Raw genomic sequence first — 19294 nt, forward strand, 5'->3', positions numbered from 1 at the left:
AGACCCTTGTTCATTTGATGACTTGATAAAAGTCATTACATCTACCAAACTGATATTGAAAGTTGGTTGCTCTTGCTGCCGGCTTCTCTTCCACGGCTTTGCCCGCACCCAAGTGGACCTGGAGAAGGAGCACGCAGTGTACGCTGGTACGCTTGAGGCCTTCCGCAACTGGTGCGCACCGCAGGGGCTGGAGTGTGTAGTGGATACTTTTGCATCATTTGGGAGTTATTAGTTGTGCCTCTCTAAAAAGGAGAACTTTTTTTTTTTAGATTTCCTGTATTTGGGTTGATGACACTGGGGCAACCCAATGTCTCCTTGTGGTTGCTTTAAGAAAAGGGGTGCTGAAAGAGGCTAAGCTCAAGTTACATCTTGTCAATCAAAATATTATCTGGCAAGCGAATCCTAATTAACTATATTGTAAAAAGAGATCTACCTTAGAACCTTGCGTTTCCAGGAAAATTGGGACATACAGATATACAGTCAGGAAAACAACAAAGTGTTCTATTTACTGACTTTGCTCCTGCCTAAATTCAAAAAAGCATTTATATTACCCTAAAAAAATTATAAATTAGGATAATTACTTCGCCCAGTTCAAACATACATCACAGACTAAAGGCCAATTGCATACACCTGCTCAATATGTGATCTGCCTCTTGGCATTTGACACTTTGACTTTACCTGCAGTGTTCATGGGAAGATAAAAGGCTAGGCAGGAGAGAACAGCTGTTACAATGCGCCAAAATGACTGTAAATAATAGTGAATGTGTTTTGAAAGATGTTAAAGCAGTTCAGTGCTCAAAATGAAATGCAGTTCTCGTAAAACATGTAATCAGAATTACATATAGGCGTTACTTTTATCTTTTTTAAGTGCCAATTCAATCTTAGCATTGCATGTGTCAAGACTGCACTGTATCAACAAATTACTAATTTTTCTTTTTTCTGTCATTCGGTGGAATGTCCCACAATTACAACCCAGTGTGTAAATTATACTTCACTACTGAGGGACTGAGTGTTAGAAGTTCTGGGTTTTTTTGATCGAGGTTTTAAGCTGAGGCTTAATCTACCTGCTGAGGTGAATGTGAAAAATCCTGTCAAAATTTTCCAAGAAAGAACATAGAAACATAGAAAATAGGTGCAGGAGTAGGCTATTCGGCCCTTCGAGCCTGCACTGCCATTCAATAAGATCATGGCTGATCACTCCCTCGGTACTCCTTTCCTGCTTTCTCTCCATACCCCTTGATCCCCTTAGCAATAAGGGCCATATCTAACTCCCTCATGAATATATCCAATGAACTGGCATCAACAACTCTCTGCGGTAGAGAATTCCACAGGTTAACAACTCTGAGTGAAGAAGTTTCTCCTCATCTCAGTCCTAAATGGCCTACCACTTATCCTAAGACTATGTCTCCTGGTTCTGGACTTCCCCAACATTGGGAACATTCTTCCCGCATCTAACCTGTCCAGTCCCGTCAGAATCTTACACGTTTCTATGAGATCCCCTCTCATCCTTCTAAACTCCAGTGAATAAAGGCCCAGTAGATCCAGTCTCTCCTCATATGACAGCCCAACCATCCCTGGAATCAGTCTGGTGAACTTTCGCTGCACTGCCTCAATAGCAAGTACGTCCTTCCTCAGATTAGGAGACCAAAACTGAACACAATATTCCAGATGAGGCCTCACCTAAGGCCCTGTACAACTGCAGTAAGACCTCCCTGCTCCTATACTCAAATCCTCTAGGTATGAAGGCCAACATACCATTTGCCGCCTTCACCGCCTGCTATATCTGCATGCCAACTTTCAATGAGTGTTGCACCTCCCCTTTTCTTAATCTGCCGCCATTCAGATAATATTCTGCCTTCGTGTTTTTGCCACCAAAATGGGTAACCTCACATTTATTCACATTATACTGCATCTGCCATGCATTTGCCCACTCAGCTACCCTGTCCAAGTCACCCTGCAATGTCTCAGCATCCTCCTCACAGCTCACACCATCACCCAGTTTAGTGACATCTGCAAACTTGGAGATAGTACACTCAATTCCTTCGTCTAAATCGTTAATGTATATTGTAAAGAGCTGGGGTCCCAGCACTGAGCCCTGCGGCACTCCACTAGTCACTGCCTGCCATTCTGAAAAGGACCAGTTTATCCCCACTCTCTGCTTCCTGTCTGCCAACCAATTCTCTATCCATGTCAGTACATTACCCCCAATACCATGCGCTTTGATTTTGCACACCAATCTCTTGTGCGGGACCTTGTCAAAAGCCTTTTGAAAGTCCAAATACACCACATCCACTGGTTCTCCCTTGTCCACTCTGCTAGTTGCATCCTCAAAAAATTCCAGAAGATTCGTCAAGCATGATTTCGCTTTCATAAATCCATGCTGACTTGGTCTGATCCTGTCACTGCTTTCCAAATGCACTGCTATTTCATCCTTAATGATTGATTCCAACATTTTCCCCACTACTGATGTCAGGCTAACCGGTCTATAATTACCTGTTTTCTCTCTCCCTCCTTTTTTAAAAAGTAGTGTTACATTAGCTATCCTCCAGTCCATTGGAACTGATCCAGAGTTGATAGACTGTTGGAAAATGATCACCAATGCATCCACTATTTCTAGGGCCACTCTGGGATGCAGACTATCAGGCCCTGGGGATTTATCTGCCTTCAATCCCATCAATTTCCCGAACACAATTTCCCGCCTAATAAGGATATCCTTCAGTTCCTCCTTCTCACTAGGCCCACTGTCCCCTAGTACATTAGGAAGGTTATTTGTGTCTTCCCTCGTGATGACAGAACCAAAGTATTTGTTCAATTGGTCTGCCATTTCTTTGTTCCTCATAATAAATTCACCTTAATCTGACTGCAAGGGAACTACGTTTGTCTTCACTAATCTTTTTCTCTTCACATATTTATAGAAGCTTTTGCAGTCAGCTTTTTGTTCCCTGCAAGTTTCCTCTCATACTCTATTTTCCCCCTCTTAATTAAACCCTTAGTCCTCCTCTGTAGAATTCTAAATTGCTCCCAGTCCTCAGGTTTGTTGCTTTTTCTAGCCAATTTATATGCCTCTTCCTTGGTTTTAACACTATCCTTAATTTCCCTTGTTAGCCACGGTTGAGCCACCTTCCGCGTTTTATTTTTACTCCAGACAGGGATGTACAATTGCTGAAGTTCATCCATGTGATCTTTAAATGTTTGCCATTGTTTATCCACCGTCAATGTTTTCTTCTAGTGTCTTGGCCAACATCGCTCCTCAACTAACTCCACTAGAAACAAACAATCTGGTTAGTCCTTCATTTGCTGTTTTGGACAAAATAGGAGCAGGAGTAGGCTATAGGGTTCCTCGAGTCTTCAATAAGATCATAGCTGATCATCGTCCTCAACTCCACTTTCCCGCCCGATCTCCATATCCCTTAATTACCCTAAATTCCCAAATTCTATCTATCTCAGCCTTGAATATACTTAACGATTCAGCATCCACACTCCTCAAGGGCAGAGAATTCAAAAGATTCACAACCCTCTGAGTGAAGGAATTCCTCCTCATCTCGGTCTTAAATGGTCTTCCCCTATGCCCCCTAGTTCTCTAATCTCCAGCCAGGGGAAACAACCTCTCAGTATCTACCCTGTCAATCCCCTTCAGAATCTTGTATGTTTCAACGAGATCACCTCTCATTCTTCTAAACTCCAGAGAGTATAGGCCCATTCTATGCAATCTCTCATCATAGGACAGCCTTCTCATCCCAGGAATCAATCAAGTGAACCTTTGTTGCACCTACTCCAAGGCAAGTATTTCGACGGGATTTTTCACATTCACCTACGCAGGTAGATTGGGACTCAGCTTAAAATCTCAATCAAAAAAACCCAGAACTTCTAACACTGTATCATCAGCAAACTTGGATATATCATACTCGGTCCCTTCATCCACGTCATTAATATAGATTGTAAATAGCTGAGGCCCCAGCACTGATCCTTGTAGCACTCCATGACTTACAGCTTGCCAACCTGAAAATGACCTGTTTATCCCTACTCTCTGCTTTCTGTCCATTAACCAATCCTCTATCCATGCTAATACATTACTTTCAATCCCATAAGCTCCTATCTTATGTAGTAACTTTTTATGCGGCACCTTATCTAATCCAAATATACTACATCCACTGGTCTGCTTTGTCTACCCTGTTAGTTACAACCTCAAAAACTCTAAAAATTTGTCAAACACGGCTTCCCTTTCATAGAATCATGCTGACTCTGCCTAATCATGTTATGATTTTCTGAGAGCACTGATACAACTTCCTTAACAATGGATTCCAGTATTTTCCTGATGACTGATGTCAGGCTAACTGGTCTGTAGTTCTCTGTTTTCTCTCTTCCGCCTTTCTTGAATAGTGGTGTTACAGTTGCTGCCTTCCAATCTGCTGGGACCATTGTAGAATCTAGGGAATTTTAGAAGATCAAAACAAATGCATCCACTATATTTGCAGCCACCTCTTTTAGAACCGGAGGATATAAGCCGTCCGGTCCCAGGGGATTTGTCAGCTTTTAGTCATATTAGTTTCTAGCATACTTTTTCTCTATTTATATTAATTACATTAAGTTCTTCACCCTCATTGGACCCTTGGTTATCCATCATTTTAGGTATACTTTTTGCATCTTCTACTGTGAAGACAGATACTAAATATTTGTTTAACGTTTCTGCCATTTCCTTATTTTACCCATAATAATTTCTTCCATCTCAGCCTCTAAGAGACCAACATTTACTTTTGTTACTCTCTTCCTTTTTACATACTTGTAGAAGCTCTTACAATCTGCTTTTATATTTCTTGCTAGTCTTCTCTCATATTCTATTATTTCCCCTTTATCAATTTTTTGGTTATCCTTTACTGGTTTCTGAAACTCTCCCAATCCAATGAGAACAAACACAGCCTATCCAATCTTTCCTCATAGCTAAGATTCTCCATTCCAGGAAGCATCCTAGTAAATCTCCTCTGCACCCTCTCTAGTGCAATCACGTCCTTCCTATAATACGGCAACCTGAACTGCACGCAGAACTCCAGCTGTGGCCTAACCAGGGTATTATACAATTTAAGCATAACCTCCCTGCTCTTGTATTCTATGCCTTGGCCAAAAAAGGCAAGCATTCCGTATGCCTTCTTCACCACCTTATCCACCTGGCCTGCTACTTTCAGGGATCTGTGGACAAGCACTCCAGGGTCCCTTTGTTCATCTACACTATTAAGTGGCCTACCACTTAATGTGTATACCCTTTCCTTATTAGCTCTCCCAAAGTGCATTACCTCACACTTCTCCTGATTAAATTCCATTTGCCACTGCTCTGCCCACCTGACCAGTAGATTAATATCCTCCTCCAGTTCATGACTTTCCTCTTCATTATCAACTACTCAGCCAATTTTAGTGTCATCTGCAAACTTCTTAATCATACTCCCTATATTCAAATCTAAATTGTTGATATATGCCACAAAAAGCAAAGGACCCAGTACTGAGCCCTGTGGAACTCCATTGGAAACATCCTTCCAGTCACAAAAACTTCTATCAACCATTACCCTTTGCTTCTACCTCTAAGCCTATTTTGGATCCAACTTGCCACTTTGCCCTGGATCCATGGGCTTTAATCTTCGTGACCAGTCTACCATGTGGGACCTCATCAAAAGCTTTGCTAAAGTCCATATGCACTACATTGTATGCACTACAGTCATCGATCCTCTTGATTACCTCCTCAAAAAATTAAATCAGTTTAGTCAAACACGATCTTCCCTTAACAAATCCATGCTGACTGTCGTTAATTAATCCTTGCCTTTCCAAATGTAGATTTATCCTGTCTTTCAGGCTTTTTTCCAATAATTTTCCCACCACTGAGGTTAGGCTGACAGGCCTGTAATTACTCGGCCTATCTCTTTCTCCCTTCTTAAACAAGGGTACCACATTTGCAGTCCTCCAGTCCTCTGGCACCATGCTCAAATCCAAAGAGGACTGGAAAATGATGGTCAAGGCCTCTACTATTTCCTCTTTTACTTCGCTCAACAGCCTGGGATGCATTTCATCCAGGCCTGGGAACTTATCTATTTTCAAAACTGGTAAACCCCTTAATACCTCCTCTCTCACTATATTTATTTCATCCAGAATTTCACACTCCTCCTCGATAGCAGAGTCTGCATTGCCCCTTTCCTTTGTGAAAACAGACACAAAGTATTCATTAAGAACCATACCAACATCTTCTGCTTCCACACAGAGATTACCCTCTTGGTCTCTAATAGGCCCTACCCTTTCTTTAGTTACCCTCTTGCTCTTAATATATTTATATAACATCTTTGGGTTTTCCTTAATTTTACTAGCCAAGAATTTTTCATGCTCTCTCTTAGCATTCCTAATATCCTTTTTAATTTTACCTCTTAACCTTCTATATTGCTCCAAAGATTCTATAGTATTTAGCCGTCTGTATATGACATAAGCTTCCCTTTTTTTCTTTATCCTCCCCGTAAGTCCTTCGACATCCAGGAGGCTCTAGAATTGTTATTCGCACCCTTTTTCATTCAGGGCACACGTTTGGCCTGAGCCTTCCGGATCTCCTCATTGAATGCCTCCCACTGTTCCGACACTGATTTACCCACAAATAGTCCACTGTGGCCAAATCACTCCTCAACTTAGCAAAGTTAGCTTTTCCCCAATTTGGGACTTTTATTCCAGGCCTATTCTTGTCCTTATCCATAACTAACTTAAATCTGACTGAATTATGGTCAGTGACACCCAAGTGCTCTCCCACTAATACCCCTTCCACCTGCCCAGCTTCATTCCCCAAAACTAAATCCAAAACCGTCCCCTCTCATGTTGAGTTTGTTACATACTGACTAAAAAAGCTCTATTGAATGCATTTTAAGAATTCCGCACCCTCTATACCCTTCACGCTATATTTGTCCCAATCAATACTTGGATAGTTAAAATCCCCTACTATTTTTGGACTTCACAGCAATTTACCTACATATTTGCTCCTCTATGTCCCTCCCATTCTTTGGTGTGGTCGCCCCTTTTTTTATTTTTCAATTATGGTCTCATTTGATAATCCCTCCAACATATCATCCCTCCTCACTGCTGTAATAGTTTCTTTAATCAATACCGCGACCCCCCACCCCACCTTTTTACCCTCCTCTCTGTCTTGTCTAAAAATCCTGTAACCAGGAATATTGATCTGCCAAACCTGCCCCTCCTTCAGCCATGTCTCTGTATTGGCTATAATGTCATACTCCCAAGTATCTACCTGTGCTCTCAGCTCATCCGCCTTATTTGCTATATTCCCTGCATTAAAGTATATATCATTTAGCACAGTAAGACCTCCTTGATTACTACTTACTAACCCTTGTTTCCTCTGTCTTACAGATTCACTTTCTAACTTCTTGCTATCCAATTTCTGCTTTACTTCCTTCCCTATTGAATCTATTCTCAGGTTTCCAGCCCCCTGCCAAGCTAGTTTAAACTCTCCCCATGAGGATATTGGTCCCAGCGCTGTTGAGGTGCAACCCGTCCAGTTTGTACAGATCACATCTCCCCCAGAAGCAGTCCCATTGCCTCAAGAATTTAAAGCCCTCCCTCCGACACCAACTCTCCAGCCACACATTCATCCTCTCTATCCTTCTATTCTTGTACTCATTAGCACGTGGCACCGGTAGTAACCCGGAGATTACTACCTTTGAAGTCCTACCCTTTAATTTTCTTCCTACCTCCCTAAATTCTGCCTGGAGGATCTCATCCCTCTTTCTACCTATGTTGTTGGTCCCAATATAGACCATGACCTCTAACTGGTTACCCTCTCCCCCTAGATTGCCCTGCGTCCGCTCTGTGACATCTTTGATCCTGGCACCAGGGAGGCACCATACCATTCTGGAGTCACGTCTGTGGCTGCAGAAACGCCTCTCTGTTCTCCTAACTATAGAATCCCCTATCACTGGAACTCTCTTATTCTTCATCTCTCCCCCCTGTGCAGTTGAGCCACCCGTGGTGCTTTAGAATTGGCTCTGGCTGCACTCCCCAGAGACACTATTATTCTGTTACTCAGAAGTGAATATCAGTTTGAAAGCAATATGGACTCACGGGGGGACTCCTGCACTACCTGCCGAGCATTCTTACTTCGTCTGATGGTCACCACTTCCCCTCTCCCTTGATTTTCTTAATATCTAAACATCTATTGTCTTTGCCTTGAATATACTCAAAGACTGAGCCTCCACAGCACTCTGGGGTTGAGAATTCCAAAGATTCATCACCCTCTGACTGAACAAATTTCTCCTCATCTCAATCCTAAATGGCTGACACCTTATTCTGAGTTTGTGACCCCTGGTTCCAGATTCCTCATCTAGAGGAAACATCCTCCCTGCATCTACCCTGTCAAGCCCTGTAAGAATTGAACTCAATCTCTCCTCATTGGACAATCCCCCCATCCCAGGAATCAGTTTGGTGAACCTTTGTTGTACTCCCTCAATGGCAAGTATATCCTTCCTTAGGTAAGGAGACCAAAACTGTACACAATACTCCAGGTGCGGTCTCACCAGGGCGCTATATTATTGCAGTAATACATCTTTACTCTTATACGCAAATCCTTTTGTAATAAAGGTCAACGTGCCATTTGCTTTCTTAATTGCTTGCATGTTAACTTTTAGTGATTTGTGTACAAGGGCACCCAGGTCCCTCTGAACACCAATATTTCCCAATCTCTCACCATTTAAAAAAATACTCTGCTTTTCTATGTTTCCTACCAAATTGGATAACTTCACATTTCTCCTCATTATATTCCATTTGCCATGTTCTTGCTCACTCACTTAGCCTGTCTATATCCCCTTGAAGTCTCTTTGCATCCTCTTCACAATATACATTCCCACCTAGCTTTGTATCATCAGCAAACTTGGATATATTACATTTGGTCCCCCCATCCAAATCATTGATATAGATTGTGAATAGCTGGGGCCTAAGCACTGATCCTTGCAGCACCCCACTAGTTACAGCCTGCCAACCCAAAAATGACCCGTTTATTCCTATTCTATACTTTCTGTCCGTTAACCAATCCTCAATCCATTACCCCCACTCCCATGAGCCCTAATTTTGCTCAATAATCTCTTGTGTGGCACTTTATCGAATGCCTTCTGAAAATCCAAATACACCACATCCACCGGTTCCCACTTATCTATTCTGTTAGTTACAATCTCAAAAAACTCTAACCGAGTTGTCAAACATGATTTCCCTTTCATAAATCCATGTTGACTCTGCCCAATCCTGTTATTATTTTCTAAGTGCCCTGTTACCACATCCTTAATAATAGATTCTGGAATTTTCCCTACTACTGATGTCAGGCTAACTGGTCTGTATGTCCCCATTTTCCCTTTCACTTTTTTCTTAAATAGCGGGGTTACATTGGCTATCTTCTAACCTGTGGGAACCATTCTAGAATCTATAGAATTTTGGAAGATGACAACCAATGCATCTGCTATCTCTATAGCCACCTCTTTTAAAACCCTAGGATATAGGCCATCAGGTCCAGGGGATTTATTGGCTTTCAGTCCCATTAATTTCTCCAGTACTATTTTTTTACAAATGCTAATTTCTTTTAGTTCCTCATTCTCGCTAAACTCTTGGTACTCCACTATTTCTGGGAGGTTTTTCATGCCGCCTTCCGTGAAGACAGACACAAAGTATGTGTTTAATTTCGCTGCCTTTTCCTTATTCCCCATTATAATTTCTCTTGTCTCATCCAGTAGGGGACCCACATTTACTTTTGCTAATCTTTTCTTTTTTACATACCTTTGTGGTCCCACCAGTATTACTCCCACCGGTATTTTCTGTCCCTTGTTATTCCTTATCTCCACCCATACTGCTTCTACTTCCTGATCTTCTGAGCCAAGATCCTTTTTCTCTCCTGTCCTTATATCATCCTTTATTATCAGGGCTACCTCTCCCCCCCCACCCCACACACGCACGCACGCACACCCTCCTTTTCCATTCAGCCTGTCTTTTCAAAACATCAAGTACCCTGGAACATTTAGTTCCCAACCTTGATCGCCTTGCAACTACATCTCGGTAATGGCTATTCGATCAAACCCATTTATCTCTCTTTGTGCCACTAGTTCATCTATCTTGTTATGAATGCTTCATGCATTCAGATAAAGAGCCTTTAATTTAAAACTTTTACCATAATTCCCTGCTTTTGACCTTATTCTCTGCTGCACTGCTATCGTTAAACTCTCTGTCCCTTCCTGTCACACTCTGTTTATTTTCACCCAAATCGCTATACTGCTCTATTGCCTTGACCTTTCTCTTTAGATTTCTAAATTTTCCCTCAACTGAGCCCTCCCCCAGATTTTTTGTTTAAAGCCCTATTTACAGCCCTAGATATTTGATTCGCCAGGACGCTGGTCCTAGCTAGGCTTAAGTGGAGCTGTCCCAATGGAGCAGCTCCCTCTTTCCCCAGTACTGGTGCCAATGCCCCATGAATTGAAACCCCTTCTTCCCACACCACTCCTGTGGGTCCTTGTTCTGTGGCTGTTGTATTTTCCTACATAATAACAGTGACTGCACTTCAAAAGTAATCCATTGGTTGTAACGTGCTTTGGGTGTGCTGAGGATGTGATGAGGAATTAAATAAATACAAGTTTATTTCCTTTATAGTATGGTTCGCTGTGCAATGGAGACTGAAACCATCATTCTGAGGACTACAAGGGCGGTGTGAGTAAGTTAAGGGATCATTACTCCATTCATTGTACAACAATTTTGTATAAAAGAAATTACAATATGATTGCTTTGAAGTACAATGGTTTCTTTTACCTTTTGCCTCATCGCTTGATTTAGTTGAAAAATAAATTGCTAGCTATTTATAAAGATGTTAGCTTGGAAGAATGGACATCTGGAAATGTAGAAGATCAGTAGATGCCAGCTCTCTTAGAAGTGCCAAATAGGGAACAGATCCAGCCTGCCGTCATTGAGGCTGCTGGAAAAATAAAACTGTCTAGTGGAAAATAAGTGCACATTGATTCTGGGCATCAGTAAGATTGCAGATGAGGGATTTTGGCTCACACCCTAAAATGGTATCCTTTGCTCATCCAAATCCAGCCAGAAATACTGTAATCGATCTTTATACCTTTCTTAAATACTCTTTTATTATAGCTTTATTGAGAAACCTAGGTGAAGACCCATTATTTAGGAGCATGTAACCCACAGTAGAATAGCCTGTCAACACTCATCGCCTAGGCTCACTCATAAAAAAAATAGCCACTTGGGTGAGGTGCTTGAGGGTCTGCCAAGAGGAGAGCCTTGTAATTGTTCTTATACTATTTATTACTTATCTAATAATAAACATAGTACTGATTTGACAGATACAGTATTCTCTAAAATATTTAGCAAAATGTTAGAAAAATGTCACTGTTTCCACATTTTTGGTGTGTTTTTATCTACGTGTATTTAGCAAAAATACAAAATAAAATGTTTAGTAAGCAGGAAACATCCAATGATGATCCTTGAGCATTGTAATCATATTTTTAAATAGAACTCTCTCACCTACATAAGTGAGATATTAGAATTAAAAATGAATTTGCAAAATATCTTTCAAAACTCTGAAGCCTACTGTATATTTATGTAAGAAAGAATGAAATATATTTTAATATTCCTTATGGGAAAATATGTGGCCAATCTTTATACATATCATTTATATATTTTACCGAAGAGATACAGCTCTGCATTGCTGGGTTGTTCTAACATGACATTACCTCAAGATGTCACTAAAGAGCTGAAATACAACACATTCAATTGCAGTTTAGGTACAAATAACTTGACATTACAATGGGATCCAGCTGGATTCAATACGTCAGAAGAGATAAAATAACTGTATGTAGTAAGATTGACATGTACCAAAAAGACTATTCCATTGTCATAATACTTCTATTACTATTAATTATAACATCATTTACGAAAAGGAAATGGACTAATATTGGCTGAATATAAAAACATTGTCATAAATTTGCCTGCTATAGGATTGGATACATAAATTATAAATTTAATGGAGCAAAAGTATATTTTTTCTGGAGTTCAACTTTCCTGTGGGTTGCATCCTTTCACTTTTTTCTGTATTGTAATTAGGATGGTGATGCTGATCCACAGCGCATCAGCGGTGGAGTTGATTTTAACTTTCACCACCAGGCAGATAAATGGCGGTCGCAGGTTGGCTGCCCATTATACGCCCCACACGATTTTTCTTTCCATTGACTTCATTTTAATAGGGTTGGAAATAAAGAGAAGAATAAACAACAGAAACTATGGGTCCAAGTTTCCCCAGGAGTTGCTCCTATTTTTTTTGGAGCACTTGTTTTTTTTTGGAGTATCTTAAAAATCGCAATTCTTCGCATTTAGTTTGCTCCAGTTTACGTGAGTTAGTTCAGTTTTTTTTTTCAAAGGGAGCCTTACCAGCCACTTACGCCTGTTTTGTCCATTTAAGCAAGTTTAGCCAGTGAAAAGTTACTCGAAACTAAATTAGGCCAGCGTATGTGTCCACTTTTGTGTGCTTAGAAAAACCTTGCGGCGACTTAAGAAATTAGTGCAGGTAGCCAGAGATGGGGGGGGGGGGGGGGGGGGGAAGGGAAGTTAGAGGATTTTCCAAAGCATTAAATACTTCACTTTTAACAATAAAGAAGTATAGAAACCATCATAATTAATAAATAATAATAAATGAAAAATAAATCAAGTAATAAGAAATAAAAAGTCCTACCTTGCCGACTGGAGCACGCACCGGCAAAGCCGTTCGGCCAGGGCTAGGGTCGGGATCCACAGAAGGAGCACCAGGAGAGCTGCTCCTGTTCCCATGCCAGATCTTTGCCGGAAACACGGCGTAAACCCCATGTTCACGCCTGTTAATGGGAGTTCGGCTTCACTCCCGAATGAGTGACGCAATGTAGCCAGGAGCAGATATGGAGCTCCGTCAACCCGACTGATTGCCTGAATGACTTTGGGTGCATACTAAACATCGATTGAGATAACATCTCCTTGTCTCCCGCCCCTTCCAACCTTCTCCCTTTTGTTAACTCATTTTCAGCTGCTCCTGTTCCCTTTGCTGCCCTCACACCTCCGAATAATTCCCATGTCTTGAGCATCAATCTCAGCCCTGTGCAGTGCATTTAATAATCACTCACACGTCTGCTCGATAAATGCTCCTCTGTGAAGCATCGATCCAACTCTCTCCACAAATCTATTGCCTGTTCACAAATCAATCTTAAACCAAATATTCCTTTCTTGCTGCTAAACCAAAATAGTCCTTTACTGAGCTCCATGAATGATACTGTTTTGTTGAGGTGTTGCTCACTGAATGCCCAGGGCAGATGCTATCTTTTTAAACTCAGTTTAAAATCATTATTAATGGAATAGCAAACACTTACTTCTCTCTCAGGTACATTTTCCTCTGGTCAGGTTCTCTTGCTTCCAACTTGTATCTACTTTCCCCGCTCACATTGGCAAATGGAGCAGAATAAGGGAACGGGACCACAGTGGTTATGTTCCGGGACAAGTAATCCACAGTGCTAGTGACCCATTGCGCATGCGCGCGCACTCCAACGCTGCCGGCGCTCAGAAACACGCTGGGCTCTAGCCCCGCCCCCTTGCCGGCTGTGTGACCCAGCATGGCCATAGCTCCGCCCCCCCACTGGTTCTGCTGCACTACGCCAAGGGCCTGCATCACTCAGACTGTGGGGAGAATAGCAAGGTTTTTGTTCTAAAAAGTCATGAGGTGTGCCATTCTAAGCGTGGAGGCAAACTTGGGCCCTACAATTCCAGAAAGGATGTTAATGGGTTAATAGGCCTTCACTAAGAAACTGTTAGATGATATAAAAGATCATCTTGATGAGGCAATGGAAAGACATTAAGAAAGCAAAATATCCAAGATGGTGAAAAGAAATTAGAGAGATGGAAAATGGCAATAAAATGAGGGGATTGGGAGGGAAATGGCCAATACATTATGTACAAATTCCCACCCCGCCTTTTAATGAAGGGTCTACACCCATATTGTTAATCCACCTCCCAGATGTTTCCAGTTCTGCCCGCATCACCAGCAACCCCTATGGTAAAGAAAATGGAGGATATAACTAAGAAAGTCAATGTGAAAAAAAACAAGCGGGGTGTAACACCTGCTGCTGATTCGTTATTGCACATTTTGCGCGACCACCCAAGACCAATTTCACCCCCTCTGATTTGGGTAAGTTCAGTCCATTTATTTTGTTCTCAATAGATACTAGATAATGTTGTGTGGGGAATCAAGGGAAGAGGGATAAAAGTGGCATATTTGACTTTGGCCCATTTGAACTTATTTTGCTAAGTAATCAGGAACAACATTAACGCCAGCTGGGAACATGTCTGCAATGGAAGAGCAGCAACGAACTTTTGCTCAGGAATATTTAAGAAGACCAAATTGGCTGTATAACTCTCCTTTTCTCATTTGCATTCATTGTTAAGCAATTCTGATATACCTTGTTTGGTCTCCATTAAGACAAGGATTTGAGCTGCTTTAGTATACAATAGGGTAGCTCAGATTTATGGATGTATTAAATAAACAACAAAAAAATCACAGCTTAGGTAATGTGTGAGTTCAGGCATGTTACAGTACACCAATGGGGTGGACGGCATGAAAAAAACCTGCTATCTCGATACTGGCATCCATTTCCCCTGAAGCCATGAAAGATACTGGGAGCTGCACTACAGCTGTGTCAGGACAATTTACAATGTAAAAACCAGTAAAACCAACCTTCATGGTAAGATTTTGTACTTGTTTCATATTGGAATGTTTACAAGATTTACACTTCTCTATTGGTTAAGTATGCAGCAGCATTTTCTTTGTATCATTTAACAAATATATATTTGATGACCTGGCATTAAGCTTACCTCCAATGGCCTCACATCGAGAAGCCATCTCCCATAAAACCAAAGCCATTGAGTAAATATCCATCTGTTTAAATGACTCAAGATCTTCCAGGTTAACACGAGATTCTAGAACTTCAGGTGCCATATACCTGGCAGTTCCAACCTGTCCAACAAGATAACAAATTTATGTTTTCTTATGCAGTGGACAAGGCATATTTACCAATCTATGAACATTGAATGTAGTAAGAATAAGCAACCGCGATACCATGGAATGTCTTCCAAAATCAAATGTACAATCTTTTGATAAAAACTATTCAAATAGCACCTAAACATAATCTTTTATTCTTTTTTAAATATATATTTTCTCACTTGTTAGGTCTCCTTGCATCATACAATATTATCCTTGCAGATGATGCTCTGGGTAACTGCTGCAGTTCCTAATCTGATCACATGATACCTTCAACAAGATTAGACCATGGAGAGCAATATTACAACTCCTCCGCTGAAGAACTGTTTGTGTGTACTGTTCTGATCTTCATCTCATAATAAAATTAATTGAAAAAATGTAATAGCAAGGAGTAAATATGACAGTTTCATATCTCAAGTCTTAAAGTATGTTATACAGCTCATTATACAAATAGGTGTGTGTTGGGAGGAAGGTGCACGATACTGGGTTCTGCTTGTATTTTTTGTGTTTTCTTCTGGCTCACAGTATTCAGATATTCTATAAAATAGTTTACTGCAAATTCATGTATGAGTAAGCTGATTTGTATTAAATCCAATATAAATCTATTGAATCCAATATAAATCACTATTTCTATAAATGTTCTTTTCACTTGGCAGTAAACTGCACATCAACATGTGCAAGGATCATTTATCAATATTATTTAAGTAATGATAAAAAGGTGAGGCTGCTATTTCCTATTGTCTTGAAATGCTGCTGATGATGGGAAAAATGTGCTCAAGTTTTCATTAGTTGAGCACAAATGAATTTCCTGTCAGTATTATCTCTCAGGAATCCGTCATATATTACTAAACTTTATTTTAAGACTTAAAAAAAATCAATAATGGCCATATTGAAAGGTGGGTGAAAAGAAAAAGCATCCTACTTGCTGTTATTTTATCAATGTTATTTTAGTGTTAGGGGTCTAAGGGATCAAAAGTCCTTCCATAAGGACCACATAGTAGATGCCTGACTAAAGTCAGAACATGTGGCATCATTGACAAGAGCAGAATGGATAGCAAGCTGGCTATTCAACAGAAAAAAGAAAATAGAGGTGAAAGGGAGTTAGTCAGACTAGCAAAAGGTGGGAAGTGATGTTCCACAGGGATTGGTGCTAGGACCACTGTTGTTCACCATTTACATAAACGATTTGGACTTGAGAATCAGAAGTACAATTTTCCAATTTTGCGGATGACACAGAATTGTTAAAAGGAGGACTGCGACAAAATACATTAGAAGACATTAATAAATTTGCAGAATGGGCATGTCATTGGCAAATGAACTTCAATATAGATAAGTGTGAGGTGGTACATTTTGGTAGGAAGAATAAGGAGGCCACATACTCCTTGGAAAATAAGTGCCTAAATGGTGTGGAGGGACAGAGGAATCTGGGGTACAGATAAATAAAACACTAAAGGTAACAGCGCAGGCAAATAAAATAAGACCATTGGGAAGAAAGCAAACAAAGCACTGGGGTTCATTTCTGGAGGGAAAGAATTGAAAATCAGAGCAGTTATATTAAATTTGTATGGAACCTTGGTTAGCCCACACTTGGAATAATCTGAACAGTTCTGGGGGCCAAAATTGCCCATTTTCTTAAGGCCTGTTGGCAGTAACGGGTGGTGAGGCCTTTTCGCCTGAGGGCAGGTGGTGGGAGTGACCCATCTGCAATTACCCCGGGCCGGGCGCGGTGGAAATGGGTTACCGCCGTGAGCCGTCTTTCCCGTCCCGCCCGGTGCCGACCCCTTTTGCGCCCCGCAGGAGTGTGGTCAGTGTCCTCGACAGCTTCGTGGGGCGCGAAGCTGCCGGTGGCTGGGTGCTGCGGCCGCCCTTAAATAAGAACATAAGAACATAAGAAATAGGAGCAGGAGTAGGGCATACGGCCCCTCGAGCCTGCTCCGCCATTTAATACGATCATGGCTGATCCGATCATGGATTCAGGTCCACTTCCCTGCCCGATCTCCATAACCCCTTATTCCCTTATCGTTTAAGAAACTGTCTATTTCTGTCTTAAATTTATTCTATGTCTCAGCTTCCACAGCTAGCTGAGGCAGCGAATCTCACAGATCCACAATTTTTTCTCATCTCAGTTTTAAATGGGCTGCCCCTTATTCTAAGATTATGCCCTCTAGTTCTAGTCTCCCCTATCAATGGAAACTTCCTCTCTGCATCCACCTTGTCAAGCCCCCTTATCTTATACGTTTCTTCTGAATTTCAATGAGTAGAGGCCTAACCTACACAACCTATCCTCATAAGTCAACCCCCTCATCTCCGGAATCAACCTTGTGAACCTTCTCTGAACTGCCTCCAAAGCAAATATATCCTTTCGTAAATATGGAAACCAAAACTGTATGCAGTATTCTAGGTGTGGCCTCACCAATATCCTGTATAACTGTAACAAGACTTCCCTGCTTTTATACTCCATCCCCTTTGCAATAAAGGGCAAGATTCCATTGGCCTTCCTGATCACTTGCTGTACCTGCATACTAACCTTTTGTGTTTCATGCACAACTACCCCCAGGTCCCGCTGTACTGCAGCACTTTGCAATCTTTCTCCATTTAATTAATAACTTGCTGTTTGATTTTTCTTGCCAAAGTGCATAACCTCACACTTTCCAACATTATACTCCCATCTCCCAAATTTTTGCCCACTCACTTAGCCTGTCTATGTCCTTTTGCAGATTTTTTGTGTCCTCCTCACACGTTGCTTTTCCTCCCATCTTTGTACGTCGGCAAACTTGGCTACATTACACTCAGTCCCTTCCTCCAAGTCATTAATATAGATTGTAAATAGTTGGGGTCCCAGCACTGATCCCTGCGGCACCCCACTGGTTATTGATTGCCAACCCGAGAATGAACCATTTATCCCTACTCTGTTTTCTGTTTGTTAGCCAATCCTCTATCCATGCTAAAGGGGAGGGCATGCCGCCGCGGCCGCCATTTTGTTTTAATTGTTGGCCGACTCATGAATTGGCCTGACAATGGCAGCTGCTGGTTCAGCTGGACTGCCAACAGGCAGCCCAGCACCTGCTCTTTGGTGCCGGACTGCTGGCCCAGCCGAACCCCTCCCTGGTGGCGCAGTGGGCACCATGGAGGCCTCACTAGGCCTCGCAATGTCATTCCCCTTTAAGTGAAGGGGAGGGATGCTGTGACACGTCTGCACGACGTACCCCGCTGCCGCCCCCATCCCACCCCGCTGCCGCCCCCAACAGCACTTGAAAGTGCTGGGAGGCAATTTTGATTTAAGGAGCCCATTTTTCGCTTCTTCCCCCTGCTCCCGCTGGGCAGTAATAATTCGAATTATACACCCAAAATGGGGTGGAGGGCATTTTCACCCCCCACCCCCGCCCCCAGTCTCGATATTATAAAAAGGATATCGAGGCACTGGAAACGGTGCAAAAATAATTAACTAGAACGAAACCAGAACTGAGAGGTTTTACCTATCATCAAAGATTGAACAGGCTGCTGCTCTTTTCTCTAGGAAAGGGAAGATAGAGGTCTTTAAGATTATGAAAGGGTTTGATCGGGTAGACGTAGAGAAGGTATTTCTACTTGTGTGGATAACCAGAAGTAGGGGACATAAATATAAGATAGTTATTAATAAATCCAATAGGGAATTCAAAAGAAAATTCTTTACTCAGAGTGGTGAGAATGTGGAACACACTACCACAGGGAGTGATTGAGGTAATTAGCATAGATGCATTTAAGGGGAAGTTAAATAAGTAAATGAGGGAGAAAGAATATGTAGATAGGGTGAGATGATGTAAGGTGGGAGGAGTTTGTGTGGATCATACACAACGGCATGGGGTCGAACGGCCTGTTTTTGTGCTGTAAATACTATGTAATAAAGACAAAACCAGTGGCTACCTAAACATTGCAACCCAGAGATACCATTGAATCAGCAGCTAGTGACTCCCGCCAGCATCTTACATCATAAATTAGTGTACATGAAGACATTAGCTATCAAATATTCAGCCCTTCAGTGTTGTGATTCCCATACCAGTCACCTGTAAAATTAGAAAGTATTGAACATTATAGATAATATTCCTGATGCCAGAGTAAGAGATATAATGAAGTGGGTGCAAAAGGTTTTGGAGAGGGAAGAGAATATCCTCAAATTGTAGTTTGGGTAGGGACCAATGACATATACAACAACAACGTGCATTTATATAGTGCCTTTAACATAGT

The 19294-nt window shown here is 41.5% G+C and overlaps 1 protein-coding gene across 1 annotated transcript in view; it reads right to left on the reverse strand.

Annotated features, from left to right (window-relative positions):
- Positions 1 to 19294, reverse strand: part of tgfbr2l (transforming growth factor beta receptor-like) — a 102818-nt gene that overhangs the window by 9734 nt on the left and 73790 nt on the right. Inside the window, exon 5 of the mRNA XM_070874543.1 lies at positions 14905 to 15046. Within this exon, the coding sequence (XP_070730644.1) occupies positions 14905 to 15046 (142 nt within the window). The remainder of the gene's footprint in view (positions 1 to 14904; positions 15047 to 19294) is intronic.

The sequence above is a fragment of the Pristiophorus japonicus genome, chromosome 3, assembly GCF_044704955.1.
Source record: "Pristiophorus japonicus isolate sPriJap1 chromosome 3, sPriJap1.hap1, whole genome shotgun sequence".
Taxonomy (NCBI): Eukaryota; Metazoa; Chordata; class Chondrichthyes; family Pristiophoridae; genus Pristiophorus; species Pristiophorus japonicus.